Raw genomic sequence first — 22,273 nt, 5'->3', positions numbered from 1 at the left:
TGCAAAAGTATGAAAAATTCCTGGTATATTGACAACCTCTGCCAATACAGACTGGAGGCTCATCTAGAGCTTGTAGTGAATTGCTGGGGACACTGAGAGGCTACCCAGGTGGTATGAATTAAAGGTAATACTTGGACTTGGGTCTTATTGCCTCTAAGGCCCATTCTCTACCCACAATGCCAGGCTTCTTATTGGGAGCTATTAGTCACCTACCACAATGTGTATGCGTACATGTAAGGGCATGTAGGGGTATCAGTGTGATCAAGGCTGATTTTTCTTTCGGTCTGGGCAAGAAAGGTAGAGGTGGCAGAGACTGAGTGGTAGAATGTGAACAATGGAGGGTGGAAGGGCAGCAGGTAACTTAGAGCCTGGATGAGAAGTTTGACTTAGGCAATAAGTACCTGTTAAATGAAAAATTTGGGGATGAGGCCTGGTCCAGGCTTTGGGGCTGGGAAGAAAACAGTGGAGAGAGGTGGGAATAAATGGCTCTTGTCCCTATAGGAACACTGCATGGCTGGGGGTGGGGATTAGTGGAGGACCAAAGAGACAAAGCTGAGGGTGGCAACAGCCCCAACTCTCTGTGCTCCAGCTGGCCCACACCTATAGGCTTCTGGCACTAAGGCTCTGTGGAGAGGACTGCCTTCCCCAACCCTGGGCATGGGGGTTGATTTCTTGCTTGCTTCTTCCTGGAAGCTCTAATGGAAAAGTCTAGATCAGAAAAAGGGAGGGAGAGAAAAGGAGAGAAGGGGAGAGGGGGAGAGAGAGATGGTGGGGAGAGAAAAGAGGAGAAAAGGGGAGAGGGAGAGAGAAAGAAGGAAGGGAGAGAAAGGGAGAGAAATGGGGAGATGGAGGAAGAGAGAGAAGAATGGAAAAAGGGGGGAGGGAAGGAGAGAGAGAAGTGGAGAGGGAGAGAAAGGAGAAAAGGGGAGATGGAGGTGGAGGAAGAGAGAAGAGGGAGAAAAGATGGGGAGGGAGGGAGAAAGGGGAGGAGGGAGGGAGGGAGAAAGGGAGAGCGAGGGGGAGGGGGGGAGGGAGGGAAAGGGGGAGAGGGCGAAAGAGAGAGAGAGAGAGAGAGAGAGAGAGAGAGAGAGAGAGAGAGAGAGAGAGAGGGATGGATGGAGAATATGAACTTGCCAGCAGCTGGAGTCAGAGGGTAGGTAGCTTGGTGCCAGAAACCACTTCTGTTGCTGCTCCTCAGACCACCCTCTGGACCACCCATGGGGACAATTGCTGTGGGCCACCCAGAAGATTGCCCAACTCTGCAGAAAAAATAATTCCAATTGAGGCTCACAATTTATAGGAGGTCAGAATTTCCCCAGCCTGTAGTCCTTCCAACAGGAAAAGTTTTCTGCTTGATAGTCATGGGAAGAAACAGTGGTTACCTGCCAAGGGACAGAATATAAAACCAAGAAGGGGGTTTGTCAGGTGGGCGATCCCTTATAAGGGTCAAACCACAATTATGAGGAATAGAGTCACGTCACCAGCTGACCCTGACAAGAAGATTGGGAGCCCAAGGATCTTTGGTGATATTCCCAGATACTCTGGGAACTGAAGGTTCTTAAAATGACAATAATTAAAAAACAAACAAAAAAAGGTGTTCCTAACCCACAACCATACATAGGGCATGAATTATGAAGTATTTATTTATTTATTTATTTTCCCCAGTAGTGAGAATGGGATGAATGGAGCCATCCATATTCTTTCGGCTAGTTCCCCATTGTAGTAGGTAGTAGCTGGGTACTGGCAAGATAGACCTTCAATAGCTTTAAAATCCTATACTCTGGCACTCAGCAAAACTCCTTGGACCATATGGAGATGGACCCCTTGATCTTGGACTCTCTTCTACAATGACTCTGACCCTCTTTACTAACCCAACTCAAGCTGGTGAGGATAGTCTTCTTATCCTGGATCTGCAGTTTGGGATGGATTCTGAGGGAAGGTTACTCCTTAAATCCTTTTCATCCAACATCTTAAGCTAAAAGCCCAAAGCATACACACTGGAGTCCATCATCATGGATTCGAGATGGTTTTGGTTTTTTTGCACATTCTTCTTATCAAGCAGCAGAGGTCAAGGGGGATGAAAGGAAGTGGGTGGTTGGAAGGTGACAACAGATACTGGGAGAGGGGTTAGCAACAATGCCATGCAACAGCTGCTAGGTGCTAGGGTGAGCATTTGGCAACGAGAAGGTTTAACAGCAGGAAGTTGGCATTAGGCTGTTTGGGGCAGGACATTGGTGGTACATGGCAAGAATCAATATTCCATGTTGCTCTACAGTACAGATGATAGTTCTTAGGAGAGAAAGAGGCCTGGGAGGCTGGGCCTCCCAGACAATGCATCATGGTGGTCACATAGGCGATGTACAGGCATGCCCTTCTTTAGGAAAACCTGACATGCATGACCCAGGGTGAGGTAGATGATAATAGCAGCTGACATTCATGTAGGTGCATAGAATTCAGAGCTGAATTGGTCCTTAGAGATCCTCTTGACTAACCCCCTCAGTTTCCAGATAAGAAAACCAGTGCCCCAAGGCTGCACAGGCAGTAAGCCTGCAGAACAAGATGAATCACAAACCGGATAAATGAGGAGCGAGCTGCTATTGCTTTTTCCCAAAAGGTTTTTTTTTTTTTTTTAAATAGCAAGACTCCCTTGCTGCACTTAGATCTTTGTGGACAGATCATTAACTAGGTGGCAGCCCCAGGGCCTGGGTGGGGTTGGAGGAGAACAGGGAGACACTTTCAGTCAAAGTTTGTGGCAACAGCACCACCCAAAGACCAATAAGAAATAAGGATGCCAGCCTTGTAGCGGTCCTCCTGGGAAGCTGAGCATGGGCCCCCAAGCAGTATTTCCACACTCCCATCTCAAATGCTCTATCTGAAGGCTTCAGCTTTCTCAAACTTACATTGGGGCTGCTCCCCATCTGTACTTTCTCCACCAGCGAAGGGGAAGAACTGGCCTTGGCATAGGCCTGGCAGGCCCCAGATGCCTCTTCTCTCCTTGCAAAAGCACAAAGAGGCCAAAGCTGGCTGACAGCTGGTCTTTGCTTATGCCAAGGGAACAAGCGGTTTATGCCTGCCCCATCCAAAGCATGAGAAATGGCTGATAGCGTGGGGCAAACTGAAATTCCAGTGGCTCCTCATCCAAATGCGAAATTTGACAAAGGGATCCGCCCTCCCCACCACTAGAGCTCCTAGTTACTCCTCAGGAAGAAGGCAAGGGGAAAATCCTTCCTCTTTAGGACTGACGCAGCTGGGCCTAGGCCCGAGCAGCACCCCTGGGGCCCTTACTTGAGCTAGTTCCTTGGAAATTGCTCTATGATGAGCTTCAGAGAGGAGCTTCATGGGTGAGAAATTAAATAGCTCTTGACATCATCAGTGAATATTTGCCAGGTGCCCACAGGGTTGCTGAAGGACATGAGGGCCTTACATTCCTCTGGTTGACTAATGCAGTTCATGGGCCAGATGAGGCACCAGTGTTTCCAGCTCTCATATCCCAATGTCCTTGGGCAATGGTGTAACAATTTGCAATAATGGCTACTTTTCCAGGGGTCTGCAATGAGGTCTGCTAGTAGTTTCTTAATTATGCTTTAAGAGTTGAACTTTCTTTCTGTACAGGTGACCCCAAGCATCTCTTTGCCTCATCTCTGTCTTAGCTACCACCAGTCCCCATGCTTCTTGTGTGTGGGGGAGGAAACCCGCGCTTCTAGGAACAGTGGGCATGAAGACGGGTCAAGGAATCACAGGATCGCAAGCCTCAGAGCTGGAAGGGACCTTAGAGGCTATCTAGTCCCAATTCTCTTATTTTACAGTTGAGGAAACTGAGGCCCAGAGTAGTTAGCTGACTTGCGAGGATGTGGCAAGTCCAGGATTTGAATTCTGGTTCTTTGACTCCTAATACACAGTGCTTGCACCACCCTGGAACCCTCTTTGTCAGAAATGGCTGAGGAGCCAGGAATTTGAATGTCGAGAAAACTTTCTCTTCTTTATTTAAGTCTCACAGATACATGCTACTTCTAAGAAATCATAGTAGGGTGCACTGAAGGGGTGCAGGTACTCACACTGCCTCCTCCTGGGACGTGTTTGATATTATCCTTTGAGCCACACTTGGACTGGACGTTGCTAAGATCCAGCTTCTTATTAAATATCTGCACCTTTGACAGCCAGAAAAGAAGATGAGTCACACAGCACACAGGCATGGAGCACCTCTGCCCTATAGTACTCAGGTCTCCCGACACTGGGAACAAGGAAAGTTAGCGGTAGCTGCTGCCACTGCTGCCCCAAGGGACCAGAGGCAGCTATTTCTCTGATAATGGGCACTGCCCAGCTTGCTTCTTCTGGATCTACCAAGGAGATCTTAGTCCGATCCCACGGGAGTTGCTTGGGAGGAAAAATCTTTGAAAGGCGGTGCCCTCCCATGCTTCTAATGACAACCTGGAAAAGCATACACAGCAAATAAGTGGTTAGAGGCACTAAGTCCTCCTCATCCTTAGGGTGGAAGAGCCATCCTGTAAAGACATTCATCGCCGGGGACTTCAAGGAGGGGGTAAAATAATAGGTGAAAATCTGGATTTACAAAGTCAGATATGTTTCAAGGGGCAGGTAATCATGAGCACTGTGAAAAAGGGTTCCATGAAATGGCAAGATCTTAAATGTTTGAAACTGAGATTCATTTTATATACAACTTTGCAGAAATGTACACATGGACAAATGAGTTACACAGATTTAGCGCGAGAAGGGACCCTGGAGTTCATCTCAGTCCAACGCCTTCACTCTTCAGATGAGGAAGCTGGGACCCTCTGACTCCAAAACCTGCCCCTGTTCCAAAGTCTCAACCCGTACAGAGAAACCTGCCTTATTATTATTATTGCTTTGGATAAAACCAACAGGATAGAATTTAAATGGCAAGGACCTGATGGACAGAATGCAAAGGGCCTCCATTTGACAAGACAAGTGGAGCTGTGAAATTTTTTCAGGAACCTTGGAAAAAAAGAAAGGCTTCCTTCGCATTGCAGTATTCACTTTGAACTCTTTCTCCCTGTTTCCCATTCCTTGAGTACTCTTAAAGAAACGAATTTATCTTCCCTATCCTTTCTTTCCTTTCTTTTCCAGTGGGCAGTGCTCTCCCACAACCTTCTCCCTTGCCCTCTACCCCTTCCCCCTAAAGTACACACAGACTCATACATATGAATTATAGTACTGTAGATTTAGGAGTAGAGGGCCATACTCTAAGTGTTTTCCTCACAAGTACTAGATAGTTTTAGGACCTCCATTTTACACAAATGTAAATGGAGGCTAACAGAGATTAAGGGACTCATCCAGCATCAAATGACTCATAAGCTGCAGAATTAGGACACTGACGGAATCGCAGAACCTCAGAATTAGAAGGAACATCTATTGTGGAACTAGGCAGAGGCTCACGCTATCCCCAGGCCTGCACAAATCACCTAGACCTGGGAATATGCCTAGTACTTGATCCCAGGGTGGAGAAGACAATCTGTAGGGTACATGCCTCTGGTATGGGGTTGAACTTGAGCTGGGTCCTCTTTGCCATGTGATACTCAGTCTAGTGTCCCTGTGTAGCCACACACATCCCCTCACCCAACAAGGCAGACTTCTCTAACATAACAGGTGACCAATCTTGTATAGAACAAACCTTCAAGTCTGGATGTTGCATCTTGGGGGACTGAGAGGGTTCTGGGGGTACGGCTTAGATCCATCTGGAGCCTGCTGACTTCCACATTTGTGGAAGTCTAAGCAAGTAGATGAAACGGTGCACGTTCCATTTGTCAGGCTTTGGGAATTTTCTGAACTCACCAGCTGTGACCAAGACAACATCAGAAGCCGCCTAGTCCAATCTGTACCTTAACAGGAATCTTCTCTACCGTGTCTCCGACATGATGGATATGCAGCCTCTGCTTCAAAGCCTTTAGCGGAGAGGCAACAAGGGCTGTGCTGGAGCCAGCTCGAATGACTCCAGAGAGCTGGCTGTTAAATTTTCAGCGTGAGCATTCACACCTTGGAAATCAGCAAATGCTACAAATCAGGGCTTGACTTATTGCTCTGTTGACTGCTGAGAATTAAGAAATTGATGGGGAAAATGTTAACAAATGCACATTAAACTTTAAAATGTGTCCTCCACACTTTTCCCCCCTTTCTTTCTGGAGATCTAGTTGTTAAACGTTCACCAGCGCCCTGTGAAAGGAACTCACTGTTCCTGAGGCAGCTTACTCACTTTTTGGGACAGTTCTAATTGTTAGGAAATTTTCCTAACAGAGAAAATTTCAGAGCCTAACCCTGCCTCTTCGTAACTTGCCATAAGTTCTCTTACTGAAAATCAGAAGGGACCTGAAAGCCCAACTAGTCCAGCTTCCTCCTTTTACAAATAAGGAAACAGTCCTGGAGAAGACTAATGACTAGAATTCAAAGGCAGGGACCCTGGTTCTAGTCAATGACCCTTCTGCTGATTTACATCTGCTTCCTACTGACTGGAACAGGAGTTCACATTTCTTGATTTCCAGACCTGGTCGTTTTCAGCTGACTTCTGAATCCAAGTGAATTGGGTTAAGTTAACCCTGTTAACTGAATTTACTTCATTGAATTCAGCCCATCCATCTTTTTTGGATCCTGATTCTGCCATCCAGCGTGTTAACTGTCCCTCCAAGCTTTCTGTCATTTACAAATTAGATATGTCATCTTTGCCTTTATCCAAGTCATCCGTAAGAACAGAGTTCTTCTGATTCCAAATTCTGCGCTCTTCCCACCGTCCTATTAGTGTGGTGTCTCTGATCCTGGGCATGAAATGCGTGCTTGCAGATAACAGGGTTACGGAAAATCTGGATGAGCTTTAAACTACAGGTGCTGAGTCTCAGCACTCTATCAGACAATCAGGATCTAGTGAAATCTGTTGTGATTCCATTATTAGAGGCAGAGACCAAGAGCTGTATTATACTGTACAGAAGAAGCTGGGGCAGGGGAAGAAAGTTGGGGATGGACACAGATCAACATCAAATATAAATATTTTTCTTTGTAGTCCTTTATTAGTTAAGAGTCATAGCCTGCTTGCACCCACCTCTTCACTGCCCTCTTAAAAATACTGATATGTTTTGTTTTTACATGGCCTACATATTCCGTCCTGTTGCTCTCCCATATCCCACCCAGAGAGCGATCCCTTTTAAGAAAGAATTTAAAAGATTTTTTTGAAGTTCAGCAAAGCTGCCACATCAACTAAGACTGACCTTTTGCACAGTGTTCCAAACTCAAGACTGCATTTGGGAGGGAGAGAGCGACATTCTCATATCTTTTCTTTGGGGATCAGCTTTGTCCCACTGTCTTCTTAGGGATACTCATTTTTTGTTAATTTTTTTTAACTTAACACAAATTTATTTTCTCTCCCCCCACTATTAGAAAAGAAAAAAAAAGGGGTGAACTCTTGTAACAAATATACATGGTCAAGCAGAACAAATTCCTGCCTTGGCCATGTCCAAAAAATATGTCTCATTGTGCCCCCTGAACCCATCAACCTCTCTGGTTCAACGCTGAAAAGAAACCAGTCTGCAACATAAGGACACAAAATGGAGCTTTTACTATAGCCTCAAACTGGACTGATTGTTGAGGAGCAATAGCCATGTGTTTTGGAGAAGGAGATGGCAAACCACTCCAGGATTTCTGCCAAGAAAACCCCACAGGCAGTACTGGCCGTGTTATGGTCCATGGGGTCACAAAGGGTCAGACACAAGTGAACGACTGACCAACAGCAACCATATGTTCTTACCGAACTAATTCTATCATGGAATCACAGAATATCAGAATGGTCTTGGGAGCTTGGACATTATCTAGTCTACCCCCTTCACGTGAAAGACGAAGGGAGAATGAATGGCTTGCCCAAGGCCATGGGGCTGGAGAGAAGCTACCTGGACCCAGATTTTCTTGCTTTCACCCTGGGTCTTGTGTCTCTCACTACAACACGCAGCTTCTGGACCTATCCTCAATACGTCTGTCTCTTTCTTTACCTAACCAAACTGAGCAGACTGACATACTTCTGCTACAAAAATAGTATTCCTTAACACACCCAAATTAAAACCCAGCTCCTTACTCTTGGCTAGTGTCAAATTACAGAATCACAGAGCACAGATCCACAGTGGCAATCTTGTCCAATCCAGGCCTGAAACAAGACCGTTTTCTTCCTCCACCCATACAATTACGACACCGACAACAGCGACAGCAACCACAACATACCTGACATTTTCTCATGCAGTCTTTACTTAAAGACTTCTCCTGGGCAGGGAAGCAGGGTGTGGGAACCACTACCTTCCAAAGTAGCCCATTATTCTGTTTTTGATAACCTTAACCATTAGGAGGTCTATAGTAACATCAATACAGGATTGCAGTAAGAATTCTCAAGAACAGATGTTCACGTACTCACTTTTGAAGTTAGTCGAGTAGCTGATTCTAGATTCACTGACTGTTACAAGTGCTCTGAGAGACCACTTACTCCAACCACCTCCATTTTAGGTACAAGGTCATACATACAGTGAGTTTACAGAGCAAGGATTTGAACTGGCTCCTGGCTCCTATTTCAGCGCTTATTATCTTCCTACCAGATCTTCCTATTTATGCCACCCTCAGACTTTAAGGTATTCTAGATGAAAAAAAAATCTTTAACGTGGGACTGAATTTTTATTTATAAGTGACAGGCATGTCAGTTTTAAAAATAGACTTCTGAATTTACAGAGGGAATAAAGTAGAGCAACAAATGAATCAGAGAAAACGAAGTCTTAAGCTTAAGGAATTTTCATGCTGGAATAAGCTCTCCAAATGCAGAATGGTCTTACCTTGGGAGCAAGTGAGTTCCTTTATCACTGGAGATTTTCCAGGGGAAGCTCGATGACTAACTTGTCAAGGATGTTATGAAGGGAATTCCTGCTCAGGTGTGTGGGCTGGACTGCATAACTTCTGAGGTCCTTTCCAACTTTTAGATTCCATGGTACTATGATTGCTTGCCTGTTTAGGTTTTTGCTTACTCGTGGCTGGCCTAACTGAAGTCCACCTGTCAAGATATCCATCTGTGTGCAGTGTGAGAATTGCCTGATGCTCACTAGCTGCTTGCTTAGATTTTGTGATAACATCTGCTGCTGAAATGGCCTGTCTTTCCCCAGTGGATCTGTCCAGACTTGGAATTCCAGCTATCCCTAGCCCAGCCTGTCCCCACAATTCCCCACCCCCTCTCCCACCCCCACTGACAAAGCCTCGCTTCTGGTCCCTGGTCTGGATTTTGTTTCCTTGGTTTAGCTCTCAGCCCAGATCTCCCAGGGCTTTAGCCTGGGCTAGACTTTCCCATATAATCTTGCACCCCGCTAAGAATGCTCATTTGTTAAGGGAGACTCTCCAGCTTGGGAGCAGGAGAGACACAGGGATAGGGGGAACCATGAAATGAGGAGGTAAAGCACGTGTCAGGCTGATCTAGGTATTTCCAGAACTAGTGCTCTATGTATATGATTGCTACAGCTAGAATCATGACCCCTCTTCCCGCCTGCGCTCTCATCCTGACCCCATACAGCCCAGGGGTGTTATATCTCCTTGCCAGCTCTTGTCCAGTCCCTCTGACCACAGAAGGTCCAACCAGCAGCAGACTGCTTCGCTTTCTCAATACGGCTTGATAACCTCAGTTATCCCTAGCTCTCTCCATGTGCCCATCTTTTTTGTTCTGCATTTCTTTAATCTGCCCATCTTTCACAATCCCATTAGTAATGTGTTGCCACCTCTGATGCTATTAATGATTTTCAAAACCATTTGACAGCAAGGTCACAGGCTAGGAAGTTAGGTTAAGCTTCTACAACTGTGCATATGTTCATGTGTGGCTTTAGTAAAAACTACAGCCAGTCAAGGGCAGCTAGGCAGCTCGGTGGATAGAGCACTGGGTCTGGCGTCAGGAGGACCTGAGTTCAAATTCTGCCCCAGACACTTATTAGCTGTGTGACTGTGGGTTTGCCTCAATTTCCTCATCTGTCAAATAAATTGGAGAAGGAAAATGGCAAACCACTCTAGGATCTCTGCCAAGAAAACCCAAAATGGCCTCACAGAGAGTAGGGCATGAAACAACTCATCCTCGACATAGCCAGTCAATGTTACCTGCCAAAATCTTGTCCTATCAAAACCAAAGACATTCTCAGCAGCAAAGTGACCCAACAGGGGGAGGTTATTCTTGGAACTAAAGCTGAAACAGAAAAGAGACCTTTCTCCTACCACAATTGCACCTTAATTTAGGCCAACTCATCAGACAAAACCCCAATTTGCTAAGAGCTACCAACTTAGCTTTTATCAAAATATTATTTACTTTTTAAAAGGATTCCCAGCAGGGTTCCTTTAAACAGAAACTTCCCTGGATGCCCTGAAAATAAGTAACTGAAAACTCAATTTATATATTTAGGAACTTAAACTCTCATACAAAGTGAAGTATAATCAGAGGCTCTAAAAAGCCAAAGCTCTGAGCCTCTGGTCCTTGTGAGGGATAGGCTACTGTCCTACCTCTTTCTCCTACTATCACCTGGCATTTTGATGACTGCCCTGTCTTTCCAATGGAGCTGTTCATAGCTACCAGAGGGTAGAGGACCAGGGCAGAGAAGGAGAAGAGAGGTAAGGGGGATGGGAGTAAACATATATAACTGAGTTTTATCAAAGCATTGGTTAGAAGTATTTTTTTTAAACTAGGGCAGTTGATCCATTAAAAAAACCCAATCATCTTGGGGATACCCAAGTATTAACTCCTCCCCAAACTCCCAAAAAGCCAACACCTCAAGCAAACAGCTTTAATTAATTTCTTTTGGAGAAAAGGACACAAAATGTCCTGCTCATCTCTCTTGTTTTTTTTTTTTAATTATAGCCAGGGGGAAAAACTTTGATTAATAAATTAATCATGAAAACTATAACTTGGCTTAATATTTTAGTGAATTAAAGAAGGGAGAGAAAAGGAAGTTGATAGGGGAAGAGAAAGACAAAGAGACACAAATGGACAAAGAGAGAACAGAAAAAGATATGGAGAAGATGCAGACACACCCATAGAGAGAAACTTTCATGAAGTACCATCACCATCTTGTGGGTTGCTAGGATATTGCAACCAAATACTCAGAATAACCTCAAATGGATCTCATCTTCTCTTGTGGATAGATATTCCCTCCAAAGGTACAGACTGCAGCCTACCTCATGCCTGCCCCTCCTGTGCAGCTCCTGTCTAGTTCCTCTCACTGGTCGACTACAAAAGGTCTAATGAGTAGTAAACTGCTTCATTCTGTCACATGAGGACACCAATAGGGCACACATTGGTAACTTCAGGTATCCCTTGATTTTTCCATGTGCCTATCTTTTTTTGCTGACTCATGTCTTTAATCTGTTCATTGATGACGAATATGAATAAGACATTAATCTATTTCTTAATCTGTTCCTCCATTAAAATATGCTGCAGCCTCTGATCTCTGTTAATAATTCAAAAGTCTTCTGAAGGTCTTTTCATTTTCCAGACACACTATTGTGAAGTCACATTCTTCTTCTTCTCTCCCTGGCATCCTTGTTGGTGACTAGCATCCATGTTCACAAATTAGCTAATACTAATACATAAGAGTTATGGCTCGAAAATGACTCAAACTCTTCAACTCTAAAGGCCTTCGTCTTTATTCCACTCCAGCCGCCACTCAGTGCAGACACTCCTTGGACATCATCTGTTCTACCTCCCATGTCTGGAACTCTGAGATTCCCTTCTAGACCCCACAACCTCCTTACTGCTCTCTGCCTCTCTTCCTTCCTCCAACCTTTTCTTTGCCTTCTCAAGACTTCCTTTCCATATTCTCCTTCAAGCCCTTCCTGTCTTCGCCTGCCTCCTCGCCTCATTTTACTCTATGATCAGCCATTTCAATAACATTCCAGCCAACACCCTAGATTCCCTAGCCCCACTGACATCCATCACGCCAACCAGCCCAATCTCCAACCCTGAGTTACCTCCACCATGCTCATTCTCTATTCCCACCCCTGGGCTGCTGAGCATGGCTGGAATAACTAACAGGACTATTTCAAATGGCTCCACCACAGATTCATGCTACCCATCCTCAACTGGATAGTCTTCAAAGCTATCCAGTGATGCTGAAAATCTGCAATGCTGAAAATTATGAGTTTAGTTTTATTAACTAATAGAATCATTTACTTTTAATTAAAATTTAATTAATTCTAGCAGCATCTTGGCTTGTCCATCATAATCTGTCTTGACTACAGTCACAGGAATTCTTGTTGACTTCCCATCACATTCCCCTTTAAAGGCTGCTCCAAACCTTCTCTAACTCTTCCATTCCCCAGATTCCATCCCTCTGCTTTTCACTCTTGATAGATGACTTCCCCTCCTACATTACTAAGAATATCAAAGCTACCCAAAGTTAGTTCCTTCCACTTTCCTCCTCCCCATTACAATGTTCCTGTTATCTTTGTCCATTTCACCTTCCTTTCCTCCTTTCTGGGAAAGGACTAAGCATTTATTAAGCATCTGCGATGTGCCAGGCACCATGCTAAGTGCTTTTACAAACAGCATCTCATTTAATCCTCACAATAACCCTTTGAGGTAAGTGCTATTATGATCACCACTTTACAGGAGAGGCAGACAGAGGCTAAGCAACTTGCCCAAGGTCACACAGCTAGGAACTGAGGCTGGATTTGAACTCAGTTCTTCAAGACTCCAGGCCCAGCACTCCAGCTGCCTCTAGAAGCATTTCTCCTTCTTACCAAAACTAGTCATCTTTCAGATGAGGAAACTGATGCCCAGAAACATTAAATGACTGCCTGAGGTCACTTGGGCAGTCAATGGCAAGATTCAGGCCCACGTCTTCCGACTTTAAATCCGCCCTCTCTTCTGACATCACCCCATCCCTAACTTTTCATTAACCACCAGCTAGAGATCTGTCATCTGCATATTCTGCTAAACGATTGTGGTATCTGTGAATTGATTTGGCCTGGACAAGCTGTTGGTGAAAATTGATAAATCTGTCACAGGGGGGTCTGGCACATGACCCCTCAGCTCTTTTGGCCTCTGTCTCCTCTCCATGTGGAGGATATTTACGGAGCTTGTTTCTGGGTAAGGGAAGGGACTCTGACGCTGTGTGGACATTCTGTAACTGCTTCCATTCAGCTAATGACATGGTGGAGAGGAGACTCCCTAGCTAGGCCTGTCCCTTTTGACTACTTCCTCTTAGACTCTCTTCATTCAATGACTAAACACATGTGGGACAACACGGTCTAAAGGGAGAAAGGCCTTTGGGACTTGTCCCTCTCTGAGGCCATATGGCCCCACTCCTTTGCTTTTTCATCTGTCCTTTTCTGTTGCAAGTAGAAGGAGAGAACCCTTTACGACACTGAGGTTTGGAGGACATGCTGGGTGTCCCAGGCCAGTTTTTTTTTCAGCCAGTACAACACTGATCCCCTAAGAAACAAGGAGCAATGTTTTGGACCCATGCTAGGGAAAGCTGACTCATCTGGCAGGGATGTCACCTTTGGACACGAACTTGACAAGACCACTTCAATATACAGACAGAAGTAAATTCTGAGCCTACTGTCCTTAGAGACCAAGGTGGCTTAGGGGAGAGTATGCCCAGAGGTATTGAGGGAAATGCTTATATAAATGTTCTTGCTTTATCTTTGAAGAGAATATCTCTATGATAAAGCTATCAGATGGTTAAGTGGTTAAATGGAATGGGTGCTAGTTACTGGTCCCTAACAAGGGGGCAGGGGGAGAACACTCACGGGGGCTGAAGCCAATGGCAATAGAGAAGAAGCCAGCCTAATTCCTCAGAATACCCACTAGAACCTCGACGGCGGAGATGTAGTCTGCCTGACTCTGGGAGAGGCAGCCACAGTATACATGTTACTACCCATCTCAGACTTCCTATCGTCTGCCTTAGAGCTGGGAATGACTAGTTAATTATTCCTTTGGAAAAATAGGTGGAATCCTGATTCTGCCTTCAGGATGTTCATATTATGAAAGGATTTAACCCTCCACCCCCCTTTAAGAAATATTAAGAAAGCATTTTTAAATTATCCTCATCTGAAGGTTTTAGACTAACATGGAGGAGAAAAATCATCAGTCTTTCTTCAACTATCAGTTCAGAAACCATTCCCTTCTGTGTCCTCCTTTAACCCTTCAGGTGGTAACCACACACAACACGCTCCATCTCCCAGGTGCAATGCGTCCAGAGAATCCAGATGCCATAAGGAGATGGAATTGTTCTTCACTCTGGAGATACTTTCTTTTCAGGATTTTCTATCACTCTGTCAGCACTAAGCCCAAGCCTGCCATCCACAGGCTGGCAGCTGGGACTGCAGAAGAAAGCTCTCAGTGGGAGAACTTGGCCCCACTCCTTCCACGAGGGTGGCCAACGCAAGGTCTGTTTCCTTTTGTGGCTTCAGAGGCCACGCAGCTGCTCTTAGCTGATGGCGGGTGAGAGAATTAGCGAATGTTGGCCAGATCTTCTAAGTCGGCCTCTAAGATACCCGAGGTCTGTAAGGAAAAATTCTGTGGGCTGACCAGAAACAAAAGCTCTTGTCAATACCATTCAGAAGGGAAGGCAGGTGCATATTTGAGGGAAGTGGGTGCAGCCTGGTACCTGGGTAGTACTCGAAGAGTTAGGACTCCCGGGACTTCTGAGACGGATTTTCACACTTTGAAATTTGAAGAGCCAGCGATCAGAATGATAAGGACCAAAACACTCCATCCCACAGGAGTCTCCACTGAGCTGCCAGAGTTCTTTGGCAATGAAGCTCTTAGGGTTGTGTCTGGTCTTGACCACGAACTGGGTCAACTTGTTTCTGCCTGATGTATCAACAAGGGCCAGAGACTGGACAAGGAGAGAAGGAACCCAGTGCAGAGCATTTGTTTCCAATAAAAAAACCAAAAGCTAAAACAGAGACAGGGAAAGCACTGTAATAAAGAAGGGTGCCTTTTCATTTTAATTAAGGCCAGGGAATTTGGGGCAACAGGGGTAACTGAGGAGAAGCTTGAAAGTGTTTTTTATTATCATTCCCACATGATTCTCTGGTTCCTGCCTGGCAAGATCCGACAACAGGCCCATGCTCCAAAGGTGTTTGGGGGAGGCAGTGTTACAGTGTGTCAGGGAGGCAAGGATGTATTTGTGTGGAGCCTCTCCATGCACAAGCCCCAGAGACCTTTCCTATTTCCCCTGCTCTGAGAATCAGGGGACTGGTTGCTACTGTTTCCTCCTCCATCTTCCTCCTCCTTAGCATCATCATCCTTATCATCATCATCGTCATCAGTAAGTACAGTAGTATTCTCAATAGGAAAGAAAAAGGAATACAGAGGTACTTTTTTCTAATGGGAGGTGTGGGGGTAATAGGAGAGGCTTTGTTTTTGCTTAATTACATCAACATAAGTGATAAAACCTTGGGAGTGAGATAGAAGCGGAAGCCTAAGAGGATTCTGAGGAGGGAATTCCGGTGGCAACATTGAGGGAGCTTCAGAGAAACATGGGAAATGGTAGCTCGAGGAGCATCCAGGACCAATCAATACACTCTCCATATATTCTCTTATTCGATCCTCACAACAACCCTGTGAGGTAGTGCTATTACCCTTATTACTGAGGCTGAAAGAGAGGTTAAGGGACTTAAGCTAGGGTCACGGAGGTAGGAAGTGTCTGAGACAGGATTCCAGCTCAGATCTTCCTGGCTCCCAGTCCAGCATTCAATCCACTGTCCCACCCAGAGGCCTCACGAGCTTTGGGGCCCATCTTCCTTCTTCTCTGTGAGATAAAGGAAATCACCCAATTTTTCAGAGGCTGGGAGAAAGTCAAATATAGGCCTCAGGATAAGAAGCTCTGAGAATCTCGATCCTTGTTACTAGAGAGGCAATAACTCAATAGCATAGGAATAACTTTCAATAAAACTGAAGATCTCTAATCTTTTAAAACAGCTCTGAGCAAGGCAGGAAATCCTCCTCGAGCCCAAAAGGCTGAGATGAATGGGACCGAGAGGCCTGCTCCTTCAGGGGCTGCCTGCTGTCAAGCCATATGGTTCTGTCAGGTGATCTTCTTGACCAATAATTAGAAGGCTAGTGTGACTATGCAGGGGATAAAAGTTGAGGGTCACAGAGAAAACACTGACACAATCAGAAATTCTATCTGATCAGAGATGAATTGTGTGACCTGGGGCTAACATAAACATCTCTGAACAAGATGAAGAAAGTCCCTTTGGGAAATTGGATTGGGCACACAGGTGTAGGTGATGAAGCCCAGACTTAATCAAGAGCCTCCTGAGCATAAAGCATCGTGGGCTCACCGTTTCTCTAAATGTCTTACTCATTGACTGGTCTAGAAGTTGGCTGGCTGGTAACTAGGTCTAGTCCAAACCCGTGTGACTGAGCCCAGGCTTGGGCAGATGTCATTCTAATTCCCAACTCTCCTCTGATAGAGATGCTTTTACCCACATCCAGGCAGGCAAAACCACCCTGGAATGCCCAACCTAGACCACTAGTTCTACCTCCAACCTTCTCTTTTCCCTCTTTGGCCTAAAATCCAACCAGCAGAATTATAATAGAAATGACTCACATTCCTCCAGTGCCCTGAAGTTTTTGCAAAAAGCTTTCCTCACAACAACTCTGTGAGGTAGGCAAGAGGAAAAGAGGAAACCAGGGGTCAGAGAGGCATGGACACTTGACCGTGGTGGTCACACGGCTATGTGAGCATCAGGGCTGGGGTTCAGCTCCTTAGGGATCGACTTACCCAGCTGACCTCTGCACAAAAAACTCACCATTCCAGAACTCACCAAAACGCAGAAGGAGAACGGTGCTGTTTTAGATGATACAATAGTGAGGTAACGTCTGGGTTCGAACACAACTACTGGTAAGTCAATCATTAGTTCGTGCCAGGAACAAAACTATCACATTATGAATAGAAGACCATCTCCCAGACAAGCTGAGGAACTCCTGTAGACCATCACACACTATGAACCTCCTGATTTAGAGGGAACCAAAGATAAAGTGCTGGTTTCTCTTAGAACATCAAAATGATAATACTAGCAAAAGTCTCAGTGGGCCCTCTAAGGACAATGCAATCATTACTCCTTGTGGATAATAGCACTCAACTTATCAGTGTTACCCACAGCCCTTCCTAGAGGGTATCAGGAAATTTCACGATAACGTAACTCAACCCACTTTCCTGGCTGTGCATCACTGAAATGGTTATAACGGTAATTCAGGCAATCAGAGAAGAAAGTCTTGGGAACAGTACTGGAACCTAGCAGACAAAAAGGGAAAAGCCAACTTTGAAGTTGCCAGGCCTGTGGTTGGCTGAGAAAGTCCCGTGCCCATCACTTCTCCATGTTAAAAGAGTACTAGTGATGACCCTGAAAGTCCATTCTTCCAATGGGGCCTGGACAACTACTCAAGAGAAATGCGCTGTGTTTCTTACCTTTCCACCTCCTGGCTGATGCTTTAAGTTTTCAGTGGACCCAATCTTGGACCTGACATTTTTCAAGTCTGGCATGGGGACTGTGGAAGTCTGAAGGCGACTCTTGGCTGAAGATGGGGACTTGGGTGGTGTACGGACCACCGCCACCTTTTTCGGCTCCCTGGCGGGGGGTGTGGGCAGAGAGGGTGTACGGGACCGGCTGCCAGGAGTCCCTGGGGAACCCGGGCTGCTGTAGCCGCTTCGGTCTCCAGACTTTGTAGATTCCCCTAAGAAGGGGAGAAAGAAGTGCGTTGGTTGACTTACAACCTTTCGATATTAACAGCACCCAACGACTGTCTCCAATGCACCGCCTGGGATAGTTCCCTCCCACGCTTGGGACAGTTAGGCCGTACAAGATGTAGTAAATGCCAGCAAATCTAATGTGCATTTGTGAGTGTTCCTGTTTGTCTGAGGAAGTCATATGAGTGCACTTCTACTCACCTGAGGAACAATCCCAACCTAGCTACTGGCCCCATCACCTGAAACCAGCTGAGCCTGGTTACAAGAAGACAGGGGCTGGGTCAAGCAGAAATGACTCTACCTTATAGGTGATGAAAACTATTTAGAATAAGCTTATTTGAAACAAGGTGAGGCATCATAGTATAGTGGAAGGAACAATGGATTTAGAGACACACCTCCTGGATTCAAATCCCTCCTTGGCTATGAGATCTGGGGCAAATCCCCTCACCAATCCCAGCCTTGATTTTCTTATCTGCAATCAGAGGAGGCTGGAGTGATGGCTTTGTTTTAGTTGTTTTTCAGTTGTGCCTGACTCTTCATTACCCTTTTTGGGTTTTCTTGGCACAGATCCTAGAGTGGTTTGTCATTTCCTTCTCCGGCCCATTTTACAGATGAGGAAACTGAGGCAAACAGGGTGAAGTGACTTGCCCAGGGTCACACAGCCAGTAAGCATCTGAGGCCAGATTTGAACTCAGGAAGGTGAGTCTTCCTGACTCCAGGTCCAGCAATCTGTACACTATGGCACCCCCTAGCTGCCCTATAAGCGCCTGGCTCTACATACTATGAAATTTAATTTAGGTCTATTTTGTGTCAGTTTGTATTAATGCTTTGATAATAATTTTCGTTTTACCCTGCGGTATGCTAGGAAAAACCCTGGGCCTGGGAGTCAGGAGACCTGGGTTTTAGTTCTAGCTCTACCACTGACCGGCTGTGTGACCATGGAGAAACTCCTCCCCATCTCTGGGCCTTGGTTTCACATCTCTACAATGAGGGCGTTGGACTAGACAGTGCCTAAACCAGGAATGCTAGGCTCCAAGGCTCCATCTTAATTCTTAGAGCCAGGCTAGCGAGCCTTTTTAGAAGAGTAATCATTCTCTCTTTTTGGCCTTCTTAGAAGTGGTTTGTTGCTGGTATTTGGTCATTTCAGTCACACCTGACTCTTAGTGACCCTACTATTTGGGGTTTTTTTTTTTTGGCCAAGATGCTGGAGTGGTTTGCCATTTCCTTCTCTGGCCCATTTTACAAATGATGAGGAAACTGAGGCAAACTGGGTGAAATGACTTGCCCAGGGTCACACAGCTAGCACCAAGTGTCTGAGGCTAGATTTGAATTCAGGTCTTCCTGATTCCAGGCCCCATGCTCTATCCGCTGAGCCACCTAGCCACCCAAGCAGTTTGGTAGCAGGGTTTAGAAAAGAATGAGAGCAGTCGCTTTCCCCTCCTCTGCAGCCTGGAATGTTCTCTATCCAGCAATTGAAATAACAGTTGTAAAGCTCTTAGCACAGTGGCCAGCATATAGTAGGTGCTTAATAAATGCTGGTTCCCTTCCACTTCTGCACCCTTGGAAGCAGTGAAGTCATGGGATGCCCACTTTCCTTCCTCTTTATTTCCTTTCTCCTCCTTTCCCCTCTCCTGCTCCCCCCCTGCCCACAAAGATAGCCTAGGATGGGATTTCCTCTTGCAGAACCTCCCTTTAGGCCTGACTGAAAGGGGAAGAGGGGAACTGGGAAGGGGTATCTATTAAGCATTTACTACGTGCCAGGCACTGTGCTAAGTAATACACATACATACATACACACACATATATACATATACACATATATAAAACCTCATCTGATCCTCACAACAACCCTAGGAAGTACATGCTAATATTATCTCTCTCCTCACCCCTCCCCCTGCCCTTTCCAGTTGAGGAAACTGAAGCCGGTTAAGTGTCTTGCTCAGGCTCACAAAGCCAGTAAGGGCCTGAGGTTGAATTTGAACTCAGGTCTTCCTGACTCCAGGTCCGGTGCTCTATCCACTGTACCACCAGCTGCCTCTTCATAGGGGCCTGCGAAGTATTTGGCTACTGTCAACCTGATGTCCAGATTCATTTAGAATGGACTCCATGCCAACCTTTCCCTCCTCCCACCCCCAGGGAATCTCTAGAATTCAGTAATTCACAGAATTCACTAATTATGAGGTCATTTTTTTAAAGTCCAAGCAAGGACAGCCCTTGGCCAGAGAGCTGACCCAACAGCTAGGGCAGAGGGTGAGGAGACAGTCCGGCATAGTACAGCAAGTGCTTGGCCATGGGATGAAGGGATTATTTAATGGATTCATCCAAGCCTGTCTTCAGGGTTGGGCCATGCCTTGGAAACTGTAGAAAGGAAAGGGGTCAGCCTAGGAAAGAATGACCCATTACTCTCTATGCAAGGACAGCCACTGCCACCTGAGCCTGTGGCATCTCAAAGTTTGCCTTCCTTTGTACAATAGTTGTATTCATGAAGAGTCAGGGATCACCAACCCTTGGTTAATTACAAATATGATCCTGCTGGCACACACGACTGTTTTCAGTTTTCCTCTTTACTCCTCCAGTCCCAATTCTCCACCAATTAGTTAATAGTCTACAAACTAAGAACACCCTGGGCTACACTGTGTGTGTGAGAGTGTGTAGAATTGGAGCAGCTCATTTAAAGGGCCCTAGGCAATGAATTCATTTATAAAGTGAAAACTGGCACCTAACTTTTTTCAAATTGTTGTTTCGTTTTAAAGTTTGAACTTTCATCTATGCTGTGTTTTCATAAAATCAGGACGCACCTGCAGTCTAGCCCAGCAGCATGGTGAGTCAGACACTCCCTTGTTCTCCGATTGCAGAATCCATGGACAAGGACATTAGCTGAGGAGTCCTGGCCGAGTGGGGATCTCTGCCCCAAGCTGGAAACGATGACCTTTTGGCCAGAGTTCTGCCCAGAAGTGGAGGGGGAGAAAGCCTTGGCATGGGAGACTTCTCCAAACCACAACACAGGCACAAGCCCATCCAGCTCAGTCTAAGGAGAACCCACGTTCTGTGTGTGGTCTCACCATACAGATCCTGAGCAAAACCCTGCCTGAATTAAAAGGCAGGCATCATGCTACAGGCAGGAAAAGTAGAAGTGGTGGCATTGGACGAGCTGGGTTCAGATCTGCCCATGTCACCTCTACCCCGCCCCCAGCTTAATTACCTCCAGTTACTATCTCTAGGATCAAATATAAAAACCCTCATTTGGCATTTTCCAAGCCCTTCACAACTGCCCCCTTCCTCCCTTTCCAGCCTTCTTAAACTTTACTCCTCTTCTACATATTCTACAATTCAGTGGCTGGCCTCCTCCAAACTCTGACTTTTCACCAGGTGTCCCTCAGTTTTGTTTTAAAGTTTGGGAATGATCTCTTTTCCTTTTGCCCTTTCATTTTGTACCTCATACTCTTATGTTTGTTTTGGCATTGCAGTGATTGTTTATTTTTGGGACTGGATCTGTGATTTCACAGATGGGAGGAATTGCTGGTGTGGAAATTTCCTTCAGCAGTTAATGCAGATGCATAACTGGTCTGTGACTTGTGTTTTTATAGACTTGCCTTGGACACCGATAGGTTCAGCAACTTGCTGGTATTTGTCACAGGTAGGGATTCGAACCCAGGTCTATCCAATATGCTATACTCTCTCTTAATTGTACATTTATAATAGATCTATATGTATATCACCAGGGCCATTGCTAGACTGTGAGCTCCATGTCTTAACCTAGCACAGCGCTCCAAAAATAACCTTCACTTAGTAAATAGTTGTTGAATGCCTGTACAAAAACTGCCAGTCTGAGAAGCCTGGCTTTCACCTGTGTGCACCTGTAAGAGGTTGTATAAACTCTTCCAGTCAGCCAAACTGCCTAGAAGCCTTGTTGCTCTATTATGCCCAGTGATGGGTAACTGCTTGCCATTCTGGCCCCAAAGAGAATCTCTCTCCTCTGAACTAAGTATATGTACAACAACAACAAAAGTCACCCATGGTCTGTTCCGGAGAATGCTCCCAAGGGTTATTCTGAGGGGCAGAAGACTGGCTGCTCTCCACCATATTGTCCCAAGAAGCTGGCCTTATGTCTAGTGAGGCCTTTGGTATGTTTGTGGCTCAATGCTAAGGCATTTTTTCCTACCAGCACTCGGAGGTGTCTTTGGGGCTGATGTTTTCGCCGGAATTCTGGTAGCGTTGGCAGATCCTTTCTGACCGGAAGGTGCCCCTGCCCTGGGAGTGGCCATTTTGATTCCGCTTTTAGTCTCCGCCCCCTGTGAACCAAATCAGAATGGAAAGGTTATTGCATATAAACATCTCTGAAATCCAGCAGGATTTCCTCTTGTGCTTCTCTACAAACCTCTACGTCAAATTTTCAATTCTATCGCCTTCTACATCTATCCCTTTCTCAAATCAGAATCCAAATTTGGGGGTCATCCATGACAAAGGTGAAACCAATGATGCTTTGGTTTTTACCTGGTCCCTACAACTAATGACTCTTATTCAAGTGTCAAATGTGCCAAGTCCCATAA

The 22,273-nt window shown here is 45.6% G+C and overlaps 1 protein-coding gene across 12 annotated transcripts in view; it reads right to left on the bottom strand.

Moving 5' to 3' along the window:
• The window catches only part of MAPT (microtubule associated protein tau), a 168,963-nt gene that overhangs the window by 29,596 nt on the left and 117,094 nt on the right, over positions 1–22,273 (bottom strand). For 7 of the 12 annotated variants that reach the window (XM_036754305.1, XM_036754308.1, XM_036754309.1 and 4 more), the window contains 3 exons: positions 21,886–22,015; positions 17,445–17,710; positions 4,056–4,148 (listed from right to left, as the gene is read on the bottom strand). In XM_036754305.1, coding sequence (XP_036610200.1) covers positions 4,056–4,148; positions 17,445–17,710; positions 21,886–22,015 — 489 coding nt within the window. The remainder of the gene's footprint in view (positions 1–4,055; positions 4,149–17,444; positions 17,711–21,885; positions 22,016–22,273) is intronic. The other 5 variants (XM_036754307.1, XM_036754306.1, XM_036754298.1 and 2 more) reach the window with 1 other exon arrangement.

This window comes from Trichosurus vulpecula, chromosome 4, assembly GCF_011100635.1.
Source record: "Trichosurus vulpecula isolate mTriVul1 chromosome 4, mTriVul1.pri, whole genome shotgun sequence".
NCBI lineage: Eukaryota > Metazoa > Chordata > Mammalia > Diprotodontia > Phalangeridae > Trichosurus > Trichosurus vulpecula.
This window is presented reverse-complemented; position numbering and strand designations above follow the sequence as displayed.